This window comes from Kogia breviceps, chromosome 16 (genome assembly GCF_026419965.1).
Source record: "Kogia breviceps isolate mKogBre1 chromosome 16, mKogBre1 haplotype 1, whole genome shotgun sequence".
NCBI classification, from domain to species: Eukaryota; Metazoa; Chordata; class Mammalia; order Artiodactyla; family Physeteridae; genus Kogia; species Kogia breviceps.
In genome coordinates, this window is record NC_081325.1 from 51,759,500 (window position 1) to 51,779,794 (window position 20,295).

At 35.8% G+C, this 20,295-nt stretch overlaps 1 protein-coding gene across 15 annotated transcripts in view; it reads right to left on the reverse strand.

Annotated features, from left to right (window-relative positions):
• MYCBP2 (MYC binding protein 2) overlaps window positions 1–20,295 on the reverse strand; it is a 266,407-nt gene that overhangs the window by 211,227 nt on the left and 34,885 nt on the right. For all 15 annotated transcript variants that reach the window (XM_067016840.1, XM_067016846.1, XM_067016845.1 and 12 more), the window contains exons 4-8: window positions 12,916–13,069; window positions 8,711–8,907; window positions 2,814–3,056; window positions 2,509–2,580; window positions 745–841 (exon numbers count right to left, since the gene is read on the reverse strand). In XM_067016840.1, the coding sequence (XP_066872941.1) occupies window positions 745–841; window positions 2,509–2,580; window positions 2,814–3,056; window positions 8,711–8,907; window positions 12,916–13,069 (763 nt within the window). The remainder of the gene's footprint in view (window positions 1–744; window positions 842–2,508; window positions 2,581–2,813; window positions 3,057–8,710; window positions 8,908–12,915; window positions 13,070–20,295) is intronic.

Here is a 20,295-nt window from a genome sequence, read left to right on the forward strand (position 1 = left end):
GTAGACACATTAAACATTCAAGATTTTAGTATAAACAAGCTCCTTTAGAATGTATTAAAGATATAAGCAAACTCAAATACCTTACAATGGAGAAAATATTATGCATTTGCCCGGTGTTCCATAAAATTTAAGATTCACTGCCTAAGAACTTAGACAGCACAGTGATCTGAAGGATAAATACATACGTACAACCTCAAAATTAAAGCAAAATGAATTCTGTCCAAAGTGGCTTATCAGAGTATTATTAAAAAGTATAAATGATAGAATTTTAAAAATTCCTGACCCACCCTAAAATCTGTCTCTGAAAACCCTTTAAAATAAAGAGGAAAACCCAAAGTACACTGTTGGTAAAGTCAAAATAAACAGAAGGTTCTTTATATCAAGGTTATTTGAGAGCCAGAGTCGTGGATTTATTAAGAGCAACAAAGCAACATCTCCCCACTAATTGAGGAGTTGAAGCAGTCATGGTGGGGTAAGGGTAGGGGGTCAGGCTACAGAATTTGGGCAAGAATTTGAAAACAAGTATTAAAACACTTCATACTATATTTATGGTATCTGTTTTTCACAGATGCATTAATTTTATATAGACTATAAAATGTTTTGCATGTCAAGATTTCTTTAACCCATTTGTAAGCAAGCACTATTCCTTACTAACCAACCATTCTTTATATGTCTCAGTGGCCTAACATGCACATCTCTTAAAATCACCTGTGAAGAAAACAGATGACTAGTTGAGTAACATACCTGGTAACATTACAGTACCATCCTGTTCCAGTGTTTCAGGGCTTATTCTTATGGCTGTCATGCTGTGGTTATTCATATCTCTATACAATAAATAACCCTGATAACAACAAAAAATTGTGCTATGTTATATGTTAAAATATTTTTTCATTAACCACTTAGTAGAAAAAGTAGCCACAGAGGTCTGTATTACAGTTTTTTGAGGTACAATAATACATCAATATTGATGTCTAAAATACACTAAAGATTTAAAACAGAAGAACCTGAGTATATTGATACTTTAATAAGAGGAGGTATTATACACCACTGAGTATGAATTTAACCTATTAATTCTCAGATACACATATTAGATACACCACCTAAGACAGTAAAAACATTTTGGTTATTTTGGTCAAAATTATCATATCACTTGCCGAGTAAATAATAGAAATGACTGCTGTTTCGTTCACAAATATTTAGGTTAATATTTAAAAATCAGTAGTGGTTTTAGATAGAATGAAATGTCATTGAACATATTTCTGTAAATGTATTTCCCATGTTATTATTTGTTAGATAAAATACAGTAGTGGCAAATAAAAATTTGATATTTTAAACCAGGTTATGTTTTTTTTTGTTGTTTTTTTTTTTTTTGTTTGTTTGTTTTTTTTTGTGGTACACGGGCCTCCCGCTGTTGTGGCCTCTCCCTCTGCGGAGCACAGGCTCCGGACGCGCAGGCTCAGCAGCCATGGCTCACAGGCCCAGCTGCTCCACGGCATGTGGGATCTTCCCAGACCGGGGCACGAACCCGTGTCCCCTGCATCAGCAGGCGGATTCTCAACCATTGCGCCACCAGGGAAGCCCGACCAGGTTATGTTTTAACAGACAATTACTGAGTAATTAATTTGATATTTAAAATTTAATTTCAAAATCTCCCCAAAAGTTGGTAAGATTATTTTTCATGCAACAATAATTTTTTTAATTTTCAGAATGCTTTCAAGTATCTTTTTTCATCTGATGCTGACAACAAACTTTGAGCTAGGCAAGACAGGAGTGCAGGGACATCTTTATTCTATATACTTCCACAAAGAAACTTGGGCTTCACTTCTTAGGAAAGGATAGTGTAGAAATAAACACTTCTGGCCCTCTAACCATCATTCATTCGCTTCATCATTCGTTTGCTTCATGCATCCAACTGCTGACACCCATTTGGCCAAGTCAGTCAGGTGATGAGATCACAGCATTAAGAGAGCAATATGGGCCTAGCTCTTCTCTCTCATTGGTGATACTCTGCATGATCCTCCATGCAGGCAGCTATCTACTGGGCAGGCCACACGCTGTTCCCTGGAGCATACTGATCTAGACTTAGAATGAAGGAATTTGTGGTTAAAAGCTCTAATTTGGCTTTGGGTCACAGTTACATTCCTCATTCAGATATGCAAGTGATAAAGGTGGTCTTTGATTCTTAACTAGAGGCTCTCTTAAACAAGAACTCCAACAGAAGACATACTTATTCCCATTTTACAGCTAAATCACACAGGATCAAATAAATTAGCTGAGTTGTCCACAGACACACAGCTAGTAAGAAGCAAGGCCAGACCTAAAAGTAAATCTCTCAGGAATTCTAAGTCAATGTTCTTTATACTACACCATACCATTGTTACAGTCATATTATTAAAAAATATGCTCTGTTTAAATAGAAGTGATATTATTTATTGATTAAACAAATATGGACCACATATTTTAAAAGATAAGAAAGAAAAGTTTGGTTTATTGTGGATATTCTCCTACCTGAGCATACCCTAACCAAGACTTTTTTTCTTTTCTGTTTCTGATGCGAGATGTAGAATTATATATATGGCCCTGCGAAACAACAAAAGTTAGTTCTATCAACAATTCCATAATTAATAATCAGTGAAAAATAACATAAATGGATGAATGACATTTAATATGTATGTTCCATTTTGATTTTCAAAGAAATAATATTACATCAAAATTAGGTGGTACTCTAAAAATAAAGCAAGAAGCAAAATAGAACACAATTTAGTATTAGACATAACTTCCACTATGATTAAGAGCTGTAAGGAATCACCTACCCTAACTGTTCCACTGTATCCAGAGCCTATTTTGTATAATCCGTCTTTGCATAACAGATAAAGAAAAAATCCATCATTCTGAAGCAGACATTGATCATCTTCATCAACAGATATTTCTTTTAATGGCCACTTGTGCATTAAAGCTGCTTTCTTAATGCCATTGCTAAACCAGTCTTGAATTTGAATTTTTCCCACCAACACTGCCTGTACACTTCTCTGTAGTGAATTTAGTATCATTGGCACCTAGTCAAGAGAAGAAAAACACAAAAAGACATTTTTAAATGTCTCAAACACAAAACAGACAAGATAAAGATACTTTATTAATATATCATCATTTATAAGAAAAAAATTATTCAGAATGATCATGTTTAGCTTGTCAGCAAAAAGTACCAACTAGAAAATCTATAAGAAACAATTCTCAAGCAAGACAATATGTAAATCCAAAGAATATTAATTTGTATTTGTGACCAAAAACACTGAAATACGCATCTTTCTCCAAAACACCAGGCAACCAGTACTACCTATGATTTTAAGTTTCATAAAATAAAACATACTAGATTAGTAAAAAGTATGAATACTGACATATATTTTTTGTATTACAGTGCACTCAAGCCAAAATGATATCTTTGGTATGATATGTATATCCATTAATATACTTCATGATAATGAAGTGCAAAATTAAGCGTAAGAGAAATATGGCTGCTTCTACAGATGAAACAAAATTTCCAGTATTTCTCTTCCACTTTGCTTCTTTATTACGCCTAATACCCATTAACATCAACAATTTTCCATGATACAAAAACTTAAATGTATGAATTGTGTATTCATTCAGCATTCATTTAACCATTATTTATCAAATATCTATTGTTTGTTGTAAATGAGTCCTCAAAAGTTACCAGCATGGGACCAACACTCAGCCACCACAGAATACTCCCTGCTCCTCATTTTTTGCCTCTCACTGCCCAAGGACGGCTGCCACACATCTGACTGCAGGGCAAGACCCTAGGGCACTGTACTAGCCCCAGTTCTCCAGCTGCCCTGTCCAATACGGCAGCCACTAGCCACATGTGACTACTGAGCTTCTGAAATGGGGTTAGTGTGACTTGAGATGTGCTTGAAATATAAAATACACACTGGATTTTGAAAACTTAGTATTAAAATCAAGAGTATAAATTTTCTTAATAATTTTATATTGATTACATGTTGAAATTATTTTCTGGATATATTGAGAAAAATACATTATTAAAATTAACTTCATCTGTTTCTATCTTTTTAATGTGGCTAATAGAAACATTTAAATTACATATGTGGGTTACATTATATTACTAATGGACAGTACTGTTCTAGAGGGTAGAGGTTTCAGAGGGATTACTAACCCACTGTTTCACAGATATGTTCTCTTCCCCTTCGAGTTCTAAGGCCTCTGACCCAATCAAAATATGGAACTCTTACTTTTATAAAACTTTTATTTATGTGTATGGTTGAATACTACAAATTCTCTCCCTAGAAGCAACTACGTTAAACTTAGAACTATTTTATCTAGAATCAATATCCTTATATAATATGTCAAAGCTTCACTTTCAATTTTTTTGTTTTTGTTTCAGATACTTTCTATTGGGTCTATTATGAAAGATGATGCTCCTCCTCTCTTCCCAAAACCTCAGAATTGAGCTGTATAATAATCTCTTAGACCAGTAATCAGAGGTCATTTCACTATGTCTGTGTGATCATGGTTCAGAACTGAGCCAACTGTATTACATACTACATTTCCCTTATATAATTTTTCTTTTTCTTCATCAAGTCAACAATTGCCCTATTTTTGCATTTGCTAAGTTTTTTCTATACCTACCCCTAAGTGTTCCTCATAGTCCTCTCAATAGAGTCAAACACATCATTTCTACTTTTTCCCCTTGGCAACATCCCTCAAGAGGCCCTGCTCCAGTCTAGACTAAGGACAAGGGAGGGCACAGAGGTTAAAAATGTTCCACGCCTTGCATGTTCAAAAGCACCTTTATCTTCCCCCAAACATGACTGACAGTTCAGCTAGATATAGTGACATCATTTTCCCTCAGAACTTTGAAGGCACTGCTTGTTATTTTCTATGCCAATGTTGCTTTTGAGCAGTCCAATGGCATTCTGCCTAATCTTTGGTACATTACCTGTCCTTGCACTCTGGAACATTTATTGTCCCTTTACTGTGTGTTATAATTTTGCAAAGTTATACGTGGTGTGAGTCTTTTGCCATTCATTGTGTTGGGCACTGAGGGTGTGTTCTGTCAATCTGAAAATGTGTATCTTTGGCAGATGGGAATTTTCCTTATAAAGCTTAGGTAATTTCCTCCTCTCTGCTTGAATACCTATTGGATATTGGATTTTCTGGAAGGATGCTCTAATTTTACTTTATGTCACCTATTTTCTTTCTTTCTTTCTCTTTTTTCTGTTGTCTGGGGACCTCTTTAATCTGAACTTCTAACCCTTCTACCGATTTTCATGCTGCTATCTTATTTTTTTAACTTGTAAAAACTCTTTGTTCTGAGTAAAAAATACTGCTGTTTAATGTAAATAATCATTTTCTCATCCCTCTTCAAAATATTAATTACAGTTTTCTTAGAGCTTTTCTGTTCCCTATACTCTTTTCATCAAAGCTTCTTTTATTATTATTATTATTATTATTACTATTTTTACTGATTTGGGGGATTCTGTCTTTCATGTTAGTCTAGTGATACTTGGCTGTACACTTATTTTTAAAGAGTAAGCGACTAAAAAACTGAAAGGAAGCTGCTGTGAATGGAGAGGGTGTGAAAGATAGTGAGTTCACCTCAAAATGATCACACTAAGTTTAGCAGTTTCATTGGAGGATCTCCCATACACACCCCCCACTCCCACCAAAAGTCCGCATCTTTTTCTCCAAAGAAGCATCTGCCAGTCTTTTTCCTAGGAGCTAAAAGCCTCACTCCCAGTGTACCGGGAACTCAGTGAGGATTAAGAAATTTCATCATCAATACGGAGACTTTCACTTAATCTCCATCTTCAGCTGCGCCTGGTTTCCCCTGGCCTCTCTGGCTCAATTTCTTTAGACAGCAAGCCTAATAACTCTTAGGTGTATGAGAGAAGGACAGCTGACTGGCTGGGAAGCATAGAGGAAGGGCTCTGGGGTTCTCGAGCTTTCATTACACAGACTTCCAATCAATTTTTAGCTCTTCCCCTCACCACCACTTCCCAGGTATTTATTACTTCCAATTCTAAATCCTATCTATAGTTTTATGTGAAAATCAACTTACTTTCTGTGGGCACTAGCCTCTTGAGAAGCTTAAGTTTAAGCTCTCCCCAATATTTATCTTCTAAAAATGTGTCCCATTCTTAGAAGTTTATACTTTTAAAAAAATCCTTTATTATAATCTTAGTGTAAACTGCAGGGATGGAGGGGAGAGCAGAAACTAAAGTGTCTTCAACATGGCTCTGTTTCTCTCATGCTTTCTAACAGGGTATTAAAGTTTTAAGAAAACCCAGTGCTACAATCAGAAGTCTCAGATATACCCCTTTTCCTATCCTATTGGTTTTCTCTCACCAACACTGCGGCAGGACCTAGAGAATTTATTCTGATAAACCAGACTTCCTTTAACTGAGGATCCCAAGTCATTCACGAATTCTGGAAAATCTTAGCCATTATTTCAAATACTGCCTCTCCACAAATCTACTACTGCCTTGTGGAACTCAGGGTGTACTGATACTTTAGACTTTCTCATTCTCTACCCATGTTTCTTATTTTTCATATTTTGTCTCTCTGTGCCACATTCTGAATAATTTCTTCCTCTTTATCTTTCAGTTCACCGCTTCTGTCTTCAACTGTATTATCCACTGGTTAACTCATCCTTTAAGTTTCTAGTTGTAAGTATTTGGTTTTTCATTTCTAGGAGTTCTATTTGCTTTGATTTCTGACCTGATTACTTTTTATATCCTTATTACTTAATAATACTTTTGATACTTAATAATAATACTTTATATTGAATATATATACACATATATTTTATACTCGATATCAAATAATTTCAACATATATAGACTTGGCAAGATTGATTCCACTATATTTCTTTCTACTAACTCTCAATGACGGTGCCTTTTTTCTATGTCCTTTCTGTTTGTGAGTTCAGATACAGCAGAGTTGTTTGTGGGAGGCCTCTGAAGTAGAGGGTTCATCCCTCCAGAACGGATTTTAGTCTCCTTCAATAAGGCACCTTACAGTACTACTACCAGCCCTACCTTACTTTAAACTCTCAGCTTAAGCTTTTTGGAACAAGATAAGTAATATGCATTTGGATCCCAAAATAATTTGAGATGTTAGTTATACATTTTCAGACTTTTCTCCCCCCAGTCATAGCCTGGCCAAGAGAGTTTTGTGAAATGAAGTAGGTAGGTGGAATGGGGCCAAATCATGAAGAACACTATATGCCATATTAAGATAACAGGTTTTAATATGACATTTGGCCTGGAGTTGGGTATGTAGCGACAGGACAGGTCTACAGAGAACCTCGGCTGTTGGTTCAGGGGATCAAGTAGTTTTGTGCAGCCTAGTGCTTGAGAGTAATATTGCAGTCAGACAGATATGCGTTCAAGTCCTGTCTCTGCTATCTGACAGCTCGCTACACTATAATTACACTAAACTTCTTCCAGCCTTCAGTTTTCCACTCTTACTCTTATTTTCATGCTTTAGCACATGGATACCAAGAACATTCTCTCTCTACACCACCAATACCAACACCTCCTCCCTCTGCACTGGCTAGTCTCAACTCACTGTTTAGATCTCATGTCATAGCCTCTGGAATAAATCTACATAAAAATAAATCACTGGATTCTAATAGGTACATGTGTTTATGGTCACTATACTTTTAAAATTTGGCATTGATATTTGAATGTTTGTGTTTATTCTATTAAAATTTTGAAAGTATTTGTATATTTTAAGCATATATTTAAACTAAAATTTTGCTGAACCCTCAAAGCACAGCTGCAGAACAAGTCAGAAATCACTGAATTAGAGGGACTTCAAAATAAGTAAGGACCATAAAAAGGGAAAAGAGGACCTCAGGCAGGACAAAAAGAGGGAAAAGAATAAGAATAGAAACCTAGAGTAAGGAGACTGCTCATATTTGACAAGGAAAGTTCAAAATCACTGAGTAAGTCACAGAAAATAGCCCATTTACCCCTTTTGCTACCTTTGGCCCGCTAATAACGGGATTGAGGTATCCCTTCCATGTGTTCTGGAGGTCATCCAAGGGGCCAGAGAAAAGCAGATAACAGAGACTTAAAACTGTAACTTCTTACTCAATTTCCAGAACAGTCCAAAAGAATTAAATCAAGTTTGCCTATAAGTAGGGTTATATTTCCCACTACTCACAAGGATGAGGAGCTTATTCCACAACTGCATATTAAAAGTTCAAAATGCTATACGTGAAGCTGAAGTAGTTCAGAAACAAATCAATTCATGAAAAACTATAATCAACCCATCAAAAATACAGTAAAAATGATATATCCTTTTCTTTCAATACAGAAAAGATATTTAGAAACTATGAAGGAATTCCATACTTGAAAATTCAGGGCAAGATGGGAGGTGGGGGAAGGCGGAGAGCAAGACAGTACAATGAAAAAGAAGGCTGTAGTGCTGACACAAAGACTAGGTTAAAGATTTAAGCTTTTGCCGAATTTCACTTTATTACCTTTAATGGCACAGAGTTAAACACAGGTAGTTTAGCTCAAATACCTTAGATTATTTATATATCAACCTTGAACAGATCAAACCACTATACTGAGTGAGAAAAAGCAGACACTGCTTTGACAGAAACTGAGGTGAAATTGCAACTCAGCATCCTATCAATTTCTAAGCAGCTAGAGATATGAAATACCTGAATAGTTTGGCAAGCGTGGCTGCCATTGTTGGTGAGGATAGCAGAGATGGCCTGAAGTGTCCTTCCTGTTTCTCCCCAAGAAGCCACCAGACTAAAGAGACAAGCACAGGAAAGTGCTGTCAGAGACTGTCCTGTGCTGTCATTCATTCCAGTACTTCGAACAGTGATTTCCAAAAGGAGCTGGAAGAGAGACTCTGTGGATAAAACAGAACTCAATTATATTCATTTAACATACAGAACATTATATGGTAGGTTTGTCTGTTGATACCTTGCCTCATTATAAAAAAATATTTAAGGCAGTTACAACACTTACTTTGCATTAGTTCCTTTCTAGTTACCCTTTCCCCCCAAAGTTAGAATATTTATACAAAAATGACCTTGGAGAATATTTAGTGAACTCCTTATTTTTGTAAATGAAAAAATGGAATCTATCCAAGATCATTTAAAAGAAACTTGCTTTGAGGCACTCACAGTATTCAAGAAGAAGACTACTATCAAGTAGTAACAGACTACTCATTGCACTTATTTTTACTGTTTAGATTGGGAAAAATATGGGCATCTTAAAATGTTAAGTGTCCAGAAAATGATGTATTTATTTGCAAAACAACAACAGAATAAACAAAACATATGCAATAATTTGTTTAATATAAAATTGGCTTTATCACTAACATAACAGCAGTTCACACTTGTAATTCATTTTATACTCTAGGAAAAACCTGCAAGTCAATAGGACAGATATCCCCTTTTCATGGATAATGAAATTGAGACACGGGGAGGTTAAGAGATTTTCCCTACATCATAAAGCCAGATAGAGGCAAAGATGGAAAAATAACACAAGAATGTTCTATGGCCATCAGAGGTCTCCACACAAAACTCCACTCAAGATTAAGTCAATAAACTTCTGGGTATTTCTTACGTAGAAGGGAAGGAGGATTTGAAAATCCTTTAGAAGTGCATACTCGGAGACACAGAGAGAAAGAAAAAAACAGAGTCAGAAAAAGAGAGAAACAGAAAAACTGAGAAAGATGGAGAGAGAGGGAAAGGGGAAGGAAGGAGGAAAGCAGGAGAGAGAATTGATGTACTGTAATTCTCTGCAAACTTAAGGGCCATCTGTGTTTTATTTGCTAGCTCACAGAATCCTAGGCTTCCTCTATCTACTCCCCATCTTCCACATCTAATCCCTAATTAAGTCCTGTCAATTTTACTTCCTAATTAATTCCTCCACTTTTTGCATCTCATCAGCATCTCCCCAATCCATGCTATCTATCACCATCTCTTAATTAGACTACTAAAAAGTGTTCATAAATTAGCTCCTACCATACACTTGTGCAACCTTATAGCCAAAGAGAATTTGTAAACCAAAAGTCTGGTTTTCTATTTAAAATCCACTCCCTCCTCTGTTAGTTCCCTCCTGCACCTCTTCCTGCTTCCCTCCCGCTCCCCTCTTCACTTCTCTCTATGCCCTCCAGCCTTTCCTTTATGCCATCTACCCTCCCTCTACTCTCCTCTACCTTTCTTGTTTGTCCTCCTCTATCATCATCCTTCTGCCCATTCATCTTGTAATTATTCAGCCAACATTTCCTGAATTCTTCCTGTACATCAGGAACTATTCTAGGTTGGGGTAGTACATTGACAAAGACAAAGAATGTCCCTGCCATCAAAAAAGTTAGATTCAAATTAAAGAAAACAGTGTAAGACTATAAAGAATTTTTTAAAAACCATAGGAGACAGTGACATTCAATTTCTCCTAGAACAATGACCGTCCTCCTTGAATGGCCTATCAAGCTCCACGTGATCTACTCCCTGCCTCTTCCATCCCCTCACTCTCCACACTCTAGTCACACAGCCTATTTCCAGTCATTCTCCTTCCTACCTCAAAGCCTTACTACATGCTCTCCTTTCTGCCTGGAAACTTAGTTAACTCCTTCTTACCCATCCTTCAAATCTCATATGTCACATCTTCAGGGAAGCCTGTTATAAACCCCAGAACTCCCTCTTTCCCCCATACTATTTATTCACATTTGTAATCATATATGTGTCCAACTGTCTGATGCTAAATTCCATAATAACAGGAACAATGTTTATATTGATCACCCCTATACTATACACTCTTAGCACAGAACATAGAAGGCGCTATTACATTTAAGTGAATAATTGAGAACATATATTCTAACCTTAAACTGAACAGAAAGATAGATATAAGGGAAGGATTTTTTTAAAAAACTGGACAATTTATAAATTAAATCCATCTGCAAAGAGAAGTCTGATGTATAATAATCATCAAGCTATCCCAACAATAAAAGAGATACAAATATACATATATTTTCATGAGTAACATGAAAAAAAACAATGTGGAAAAGTATAACTAATGTGATTATGATATTAAATCAAAGGAAAAAAGAGACAGATTTCAATACAAATTTCGATTTAAAGAACTAAATTACTACTTACACCTTTGTGCCAATTAAACAAAATAAAAAGTATGAAGTGCTGATAAACGCCTGAACAGAAAAATAAGTCAAAGCAGTGAAGAGATCAGAAAAGTAAGCACTGGAAGGACAGAAGAGAGACCAAAGACAGTACAGCAGCATTTTAAACTGTTAGTAAGAAAATAAAAACAAATTAATCAGGAGACCTAAGTTTTGTCAGAAAGAAAACGATTAAGCTAAAGCACATATTGTAATTTTAAAACCCAGTATTAAGAAGATCTCTTTTGAAAAGAATAAAGGAGAGGGAGTATTTATGTATAAACTGAATATACGAGAAAGTATACAACAAATGATAGAAGACAACGAAATGGCAGAAGATCTAGGAGGAAAGCGAGGATTAGCATGTCGTTCAAAGTAAGATATAGGATATACTGTTTTAGTGGATATTTTAAATACTTCAATTATTTGCTAATTTACAAACCAGAGCTAAGGTTAACTAGCAAAATATTCTTAAATACAATTAATTAATTTAATTTAATCTTCAATAAAATGTCATGAAGTCAAGTAGTACATCATAATAGTAATATGATCACTGCTGCTACAGTGACAACAAACAAGGTGCCTGCTTCGTAACATATGCAGCTTTACTTGGTAGTAGCATTTCATAACATGGTGGATTGGGGGGTCGTTGTTGTTTTTAAAAATCCTCAGCTTATTTTCATGGCCAGTACTCCCCCCACCAACTAAAACAAAGCAGTAACAAAACAAATGGAACACAAAAACTAATCACAATACATGACCAAAAAAATAACAATCTGACATGTAAATTAAAAGCATGTAATTAGATTCTCACATGTGGGTCTAACATAATCCAAATAACCAAGTAGAGAAAAAGGACCAAACTCTAATCCAGACCAACAGTGTGGTCCCCAAACCAGCAACATGAGCATCAGCATTACCCAGAAACTTACTCCAAATGCAAATTATCAGGTCCCACTCCAAATCTACTGAATCAGATACTCCACACTTAGGGCCCACATATATGACTCAAACAAGCTAATGTTTGAGATTTAGAAAACTCTAGACTCTTTGAAGGCCCACAGTTAGCATCAGAGAAAAGCAATTAGCCTTCAAAATTAAGCTTCCATCTCTACTTCTCTTCCTTAAGAGTCCCCATCCTGCTTACAGGATTATGTGTTGAGCCTAGGTCACGGGCATGAAAGGCAGGCATTCATAAAATTCAAATGCACTTTACAAAAAGCAAACATTTTTACTTAATAGAAATTGCTACTAATTCAAAAGCTTTATCTTTAACAAAAATAAATTTTTATTTATCATGAACACAAAAGAAATGTCCTCTCTGTTTAGAAACTAATTGTGTTGTTTTGGGTTGGTAGTATTTGTTCCCTCTTTTCCTACTTTTTTAACTCTCCAAAGTAACATGTAAAGTTAGACAACATCAATGTTAGCTATTTTGGCCAAAGGTTTATTAAGAATGATTTAAGTTCACAGTGACTATAAGGCTTGAGGATTATTTCTGGGTTCCAATAATTTATATTTTGCTTTTTCCCATCATAATAATCAGGAAATGACTGTGCATGAACTATAACTCTTAAATCATAACTCCAGGGGAACACAGCAAAGTAACTTAAAGTTTATACCCCTGCTGTTTCAGCACCATAAACAAACAGAGACTGAATTACAGGTTGCTGTATGTGCTCCGTAAGAGCTCTTTACATTTAAAGGCTTCATTCAATGTGCCTAAGCTCTTACCTAGGACCTCGGGTGGCTCTGACTGGAGACCTTCTGGCTGCTGACCCTGAAGCACGTTAAGCAGGGCTTGGAGACTCCTGAGGCACAGGGATGGATGAGAAAATCGCGTCTCCTTGATCAATTCAAAAACTTCACAGAGTCCAACCTCAATGATCTATTTAAGACGAAAAAAGAAATTATACTTTATAGCATGTGAGCTAATAACACTTCTCAGGCAGTAAAATTGGTACAGCTTACTTCCACAGCAAATGAGTAATGGTACAATATTTTAAAGGCAAAAAAGTCATCACATGAAAAAGAATAAAACCCAGTGTGTTTAATTTCAAGATTTAGAATATCATCTGGTAACACAGAAGGTTAAAAAATAGTGGCACTCCCAACGCAGCCAAAAATAAACAAATAAATAAATAAAAGGAAACTGTCAAATTGTTAAAAAAAAATAGTGGCACTATTTAAAAAGTAGTTTCAGGATAATGAAGCCATAATAAAACACCATGAAAATGGTTTAACAGTGAACTAGGTACTAGACTGCATTCACTCAGAAAAAAATAAACTATTAATTTACAAAGTTCATTTGGCTGTTCTCAAGTCAAAACTGGCACTCTTCTGTTACATTAATTGTTACTTAGGACCAGAAAAGAAGGCAATATAGTACATATGGTGAAAAGATTAAAGAAGGAACTTTTCATCTTAGCCTTTCCTATATGGCACAATCACCATATTATTATTTGTAGATGGTGTCCCTTATTCTTGTAGGATTTAACACAAAAAGAATTAAAAACTGCCTAGCTAAAATATTATGGCTATTTTTACTTTAATTATCTTATTCCTCATCAGGACCAAGAAAAATATAACTCAGTAACTAGCAAAAGATAGATAAATCTGTAACTAAAGATTGAGACAGCAAATGTGATGAGTTGGTATAAGGAAATACTTTGAGGGCTGACAGAACAATAGACAATGCAATTCCATTTCTCAGTCAATGCCAACATTTTGAAAAGGAAATGTGTAAGATCTTCTCAAGAAGTGTTAAATTATTTGCAGAAGAAGTAAGTAACAGAAAAAGTTAAAACTAGATTAATTAGTAGAAATGCATCAAAGCATTATTAATTCTATTAAGCAAAACAGAAGATTCTCTCTGCTGAGATCTGTACATGAATTCATATATTACATAAACATTTTAAGTACTTATTTTGTACAACTTGCTACAGGAGATACAAGATATATTATACTAGACCTTGTTCTCTAAGAGTTTATAATCTAACAGAGTAAATGAATCTTATATATAATGCTCACCCAGTCGAGGCCTCTTTTATAGCACTTATTACGTTATAGTGTAACTGACTATTTTTGTTTCCATTTTCCCAACTAAACTGGGATCTCCTTGTGGACACAGAGTATATCTTAACTAATATCTCCCATGGCTACCCCACTGCCTGCACATGATAGGCAGAAAACAAATATTTATTTACTCTCTCAGCTGTGCACTAAAAACCACTGCAACTTGTCCGACAAGGGTTAAATCAACTGCAGGCAAGTCAGTTGCACTTCTGATTACCATCTGCAAGATTTCTGAAGAATACAGATATGACTGAGAAATCAAAACAACTAATAGGATTGTCTTTAGAGAAGTTATCTAAAATCCTAGAATACTTGATTATAGCTAAGATTACAGAAGTGTTTGTATAGAGTTTCAATTAATTAAATGGAAATGAAAACTTGCCATTTCATATAGTTTATTTTCCTGAAACAGACTAGAAAATAAAAACATGCTGTCCAAGATTTCCATCTGTTTATGTCCATACAGGAAACAAATCTGAAGTCAAAGATCTCCTGAGAACAATACAAAAGTAGGGCTCTGTTCTCAGGCCAGTAGGAGACTACTCTATCCATCAGTCTTGAAGATTGCTTACCCTACCACTACCAAATCATGACTTTTCATAATTCAAAGAATTCTTCACGGATGACATTTTTGGCTAGGGTTTCTTTTTATAAGTAGATTCCTATAGCAACAGAAAGAGTATTGAGCCTTTGCAAAAACAGTAAGGCTACTTACTGAACATATTCCCGAGCTGTCTCTCTAATAAGTTTAAGGTATGATAACAAATGTATGACAACAGGTAACTCAGGTGGGCTGCCCAGGAGCAGAGCACTAGATGGCTTTCGTGAAAAACACTCATAAAACATTAGTCAAAACGATCAAGACAAGGAATTACCCATCTGTCTAGGTTAACCACTGTGATTCTCGCTTATCATCTGTATCTTAGTTTGGTGTAGATTTTTTTTTTTAATAAGGGAGAAAACTAATTCATTTCCAGAACTGTGATATGTATTCAATATACAATAAAATAAAAATCAACCTCAAGTTTTCCAATCATATTTAGCTTTTGAATCATTGAGCAAAGGAGCACAACATGTTGTGAATTAAGACTTTTTTCTGAGGTTTGGCTGAGAGTATTTTACTGTATGTACAAACTTTGAAATTGCACTTTACACTGTGAAGCCTGTATTATAGTCACTGAGAACACACTATATGTCCTCCTCCCTCAATATTAGGAAGGAAGAGTATAAGGACAAAAAAATATATAGTACTGCAAATACAATATGATTTCATTTGTGCAGAAATAAATATATTTTTAATGTGCATATACAAAAATGTTTACAGTGGGTATTTTTGGTTAATAGGATTTTAGAAATAACTTCTAAAGTAAAATTTTCTTTTCCTCTTTATAAAAGTGTTCTCCATTTTTTCAAATTGTCTACATTGATTATGCACTGCCTTTATAAATAGCAAAATAAATGATTAATAAGTTTGACTGCTAAATAGAATAGTTCATTATAATAAGATAACACACTAAGCACTCAGTACGTTCCACGATAAACTGTAACTAACTGCCAAACACACGGTCTTCCACTTCTCTTCAGAAAATAGTCTTTTGTAAATTTACTGAATGTTATCTTTACTGTTGCTTTCAAACAATTAAATCCTGAAAGCTCTCTGTTATACTTGAAGGAACACAAAACCCAAATAATTAACTGGTACAGCCAGTCCAATGTCACTGTTGAGAAAAGTGAGGCAAAAACATATTTGGCCAAAAAAAAAGAAAAAAAGAGTCTTTGAGGTTTTATTTTTCTCTCCTCGAATCACGTATTTCCAAAGGTGGCATTATTATTTCACTAACAAACAATAACATAAGCGTTTAGATACATCATATTTAGATTTAATATTAATAAACTCTTTGCCATTAGAAATTATATCTTCTGTTAAAAAGTCCTAGAATCAGTTCTAAGCCATACAGAAAAGATTTGAACAAGCTCAAAAGGAAACCAAAAGTAGATTTACATATTACTACAGAGTGAAGTATACTGTCTTTAAAATTTTCTTCTCTAAAGTAAATATTTGGTAGAGACATCATTTACAAATAATAAAAAATAAAAATCTAGAGAGGAGTGAGAAGGGAGGGAGAAGAGGCAACAGCAACAGACGCAGCAGAGGAGAAGCGGGGTGTTGGGGGAAGAGGAGAAGAATTCTGCTCCTCAGAAGATCCAGGTGTGAAATGTCTAACCTCCTAGCCTCTAACACAAATTTATCTACGACTTCTACCATCTTCTTCCCTTCTCTTCACACCCAGAGGAAAAAGTGCTCTTACAACTTTTCAAAGCTAATTTAGTTTTTAAACAATGTTCTTGATCCCACCTACTGTTCCATCTCTAACAGAATTTTGTGTCAACTTCTGTCACCACACTAACTCCCAAAACTGTATGCCTAGCTGGGACCTTTCTTTTGAACTTCAATCTTACATAGTGAGCAACGGACATCTCACAGCTACTTCACACTCAGTACGGCCAGAACTAAACTTAATCATCGTTCCAACAAAGCACTGTTTCCCCTCCAGCTCTTTCTCTTTAAGTAAATGGCATCATCACCTAGAAACTTCAGAAATATGTTTACATTCTACCTTCTCTTTCAGCTTTAATAACCAACCAATTAACAATTCCTGACAATTCTACTTCCTTAATATTTCTTTTATGCCAAACACTGCTACTACCCTAGTTGCATCCCCCATGAACACTTCAGACGACTGCAATAACTGACTCACTGGCCCCTCTGCTCTAGGCTCCCCACCCTCTAGTGGGTCTGCCTTTCCAGCACCCGAGTAACTTTAATAAAATACAAGTCTGATCATAGTCTTTTGCTTAAAATCCTTCATATTTCCAATTTACAAGACAAAATCTGAAAATGGCCGCATGACATTTAAGGCCCATGATCCTGTTCTCTACTCTTGCCCTATTCAGCCAGTCCACTCTAGCCAAAGCTGACCGCTTGTGCTTTTGTAACGATGCCATTCTCCCTGCCTGCAGGTCCATCTTCAGTCAGTGCTGCATCCTTACTCCCCGGGCTCCACTATACCTTACACACCCCTATCAATCCTTAGGGCACTGGACATGCCTGCTAGACATAACTTTCTTTAGAGTGGGGATTGTGTCTCATCATTTTGTTCTCAGGGCCTAATAGAATGCCTGCTATAAACTGAATTTACTGAATTAAGAAGTATATAAATGAATCTGTGTACATCTACATCTTTTAACAAAATATGAGGCATGACTAGCCTCAAATAAGTTTGGAGGGGAAGTATGAATCCTAATATTCATATTAGGATTTTAATATTACTGTTAAAAAATTATGGAGCTATGAAATTTGGAGTGCTTTAGAAGATCTGGAAATCAGATAGTGAAAGACAGTTTGAGCTGGGTAAAAACTGGTTTTGGTAAGAAAGGTATACTTTTAAGTGGGTGGGGGTAAGAAAGTACTATTTTAAATGATTACTGACTTGCAAAAAACAAAAAGCAAAAAAATCTGACAAGTAAGGTCTACATCAGAGTCAAAAACAATTTAACTAACTTTTAAAAGTCAAGAAGGGAAAACACAGAATTGTATCAAAATGATACCTTGACAAATAAAAACTGTCTTCATTATGTGAAAGAAAAAAGAAGCAGGAGAGAAAGAAACATCCACAAGAAAAAGGAAAGTGACAGCCACCCATTCAGGAGGAGCAAGAGAGAAACAACAAAGAAAAAGGAGGAACTGACAAGAAAGAGCATCTGGAGCAGAGGCACAGAAATGGTCAAAAGGAAAAGAAAAAGTCAACATTTCTCACCTGCCCTCACACTCCCATCACCTCAAACCCTAAAGGCTTCATCTCTTCTTCTGTGCCCTGTGAACTGCTGCCTAAGACCTGAAAGTTTCACTCCCTGCCCTGCCCCCACCCACGACATTCTGACTACCTCTGCATAAAGGCATCCCATTGCTCCTTCCTCTCTGATCTCACTGATTGTCTAGAGGTTTCATTTCCTTGGATATGAAGTACTTCTTAATAAATTGATGAGTTCCCTGAAAACTAATGAAATTCATTTGGACCTATACATTTTCCTGTTTGCACCTGACATTTACCACTACAGCTATCACTTATTGAGCACACGTGCATTTATTAACTCTTTGAATCCTCACTACTACCTATGAGACAGGGATTATCCCCATTTCATAGATGACAAAACTGAGGCAGAGAGAGGTCAAACAACTTTCGCAGAATCACACAGCTAGTATTTTTAATGGCAAGTGTTTGAACTCAGGCAGTTTGACTCTACTTCCCATATTCATCACTATACCCTGTTTCCTGACAGGTCAGTACTTGATGGAAAGCTCAGTAGTAATTACCTGAGCTATTTGCTTTTCTTCTACTTTTCTTTTAAAGATCCACTTTTTTTTTTTTTTTTTTTTTTTTTTTTTTTTTTTTTTTTGCGGTACGCGGGCCTCTCACTGTTGTGGCCTCTTCCGTTGCGAAGCACAGGCTCTAGACGCGCAGGCTCAGCGGCCATGGCTCACGGGCCCAGCTGCTCCGCGGCATGTGGGATCTTCCCGCACCGGGGCACGAACCCGCGTCCCCTGCATCGTCAGGCGGACTCTCAACCCCTGCGCCACCAGGGAAGCCCTAAAGATCCCTTTTTGACTCTGCATCTTTTAACTCTGTTAATCATGCTAAAAATTCACTGTCTTAAGAATGCCTGATATTTTATTTCTTTAATAGTGATTCATCCTGATGTTTTAAAACAGCCTAAGAATCAGTTGTTCTTGATTGTGCAGTATCTTTTAAATTGACTATAATTTATTATTCAAAATCTGCATACCTGTGTGAAAGGTTTCTCTGGGTCTTTATTTTCCTTCCTAATGTTGAACCTAAGCTCAGTGATTACTACAGTACAGTGGGACTCACCCACACACAGAATGGAATTCTTATAACAAAAGTATACTTGATTCCTTCATATCCCCATATCCTAACTTAACAATGTATTTTTCCTCAACCTCCCCTAATTAAGCATAAGAAATCAGAATTAGAGACCATGCTCTTTACCTGGAGAAACTTATATGGAAAAGATGAGCCTGTTTGTTTTAAGTTGAAGAAAGAAGCTAGTAGAGAAGGTACAGTTAAGGACACTGGAGAGAAAACGACTAAGGGGAAAAGGGTCCCAAGAGGAGATAAGGACATTTGAAGGTGGCTGATTAAGAGGCTGAGGAACTTCACAAAACCTCTACTACTCTATGAAACAGGAAGCAAGTCAACTGCTGAGAATAAGGTGAGAAGAACCTAACAGTAATGATAAAGGACAGTGGTGAACTTATGAAGAGCCACCATGAAATGTACAAAATAAATCAGATCAGGAACACAGCCTCTATCTGGCTGCTATTTCCAAGTAGTACAGTAAGTATTTACATGATATCTTATGTATGCATATAAAGAAGTTTTCAAGGCACAATTTTATGGTATCCATTTAGTAAAAAGACAATATACACAAATCATTTATGATAAAGGAAATCATTTCAAAATGTCTGTATTTAGAAAAAAACAAATGCATAAATCATTTATGATAAAGGTACCATTTTAAAATATGTTTATATTTTTACCCATACTTTTGTTAGAAATACTAACTACACATACCACATAGAAAAATACATATATAAAGTAACATTATAGTGTTGAAATATACCAATGTTTAAGTAGAACAGATTACCTTAAGAACAGTTTGTTCTACTTCAATACATGTTTCTATAACACCAATTAGATTATATGCCTCTGGTAAATATGGGAATGATATTAGAACAATGCAGAATTGGTTCATATGTAATTTTTTTCCTAGGCAAAGGGAGCCAGGATAGCAAGAGTACAATTAACCTTAGGCAGAAAAGACAAAAGCTCTCAGCTCAGCTGCTGCACAACCAGGAGCATTTCTAGCTCTATTTCAAGAAAAATTAAAATGTATACCTGTACCCAGAGGGAGGGATGTGTCCCCAGCTTTTCGTGGCTCTTGGCTTGTAGTAATTTG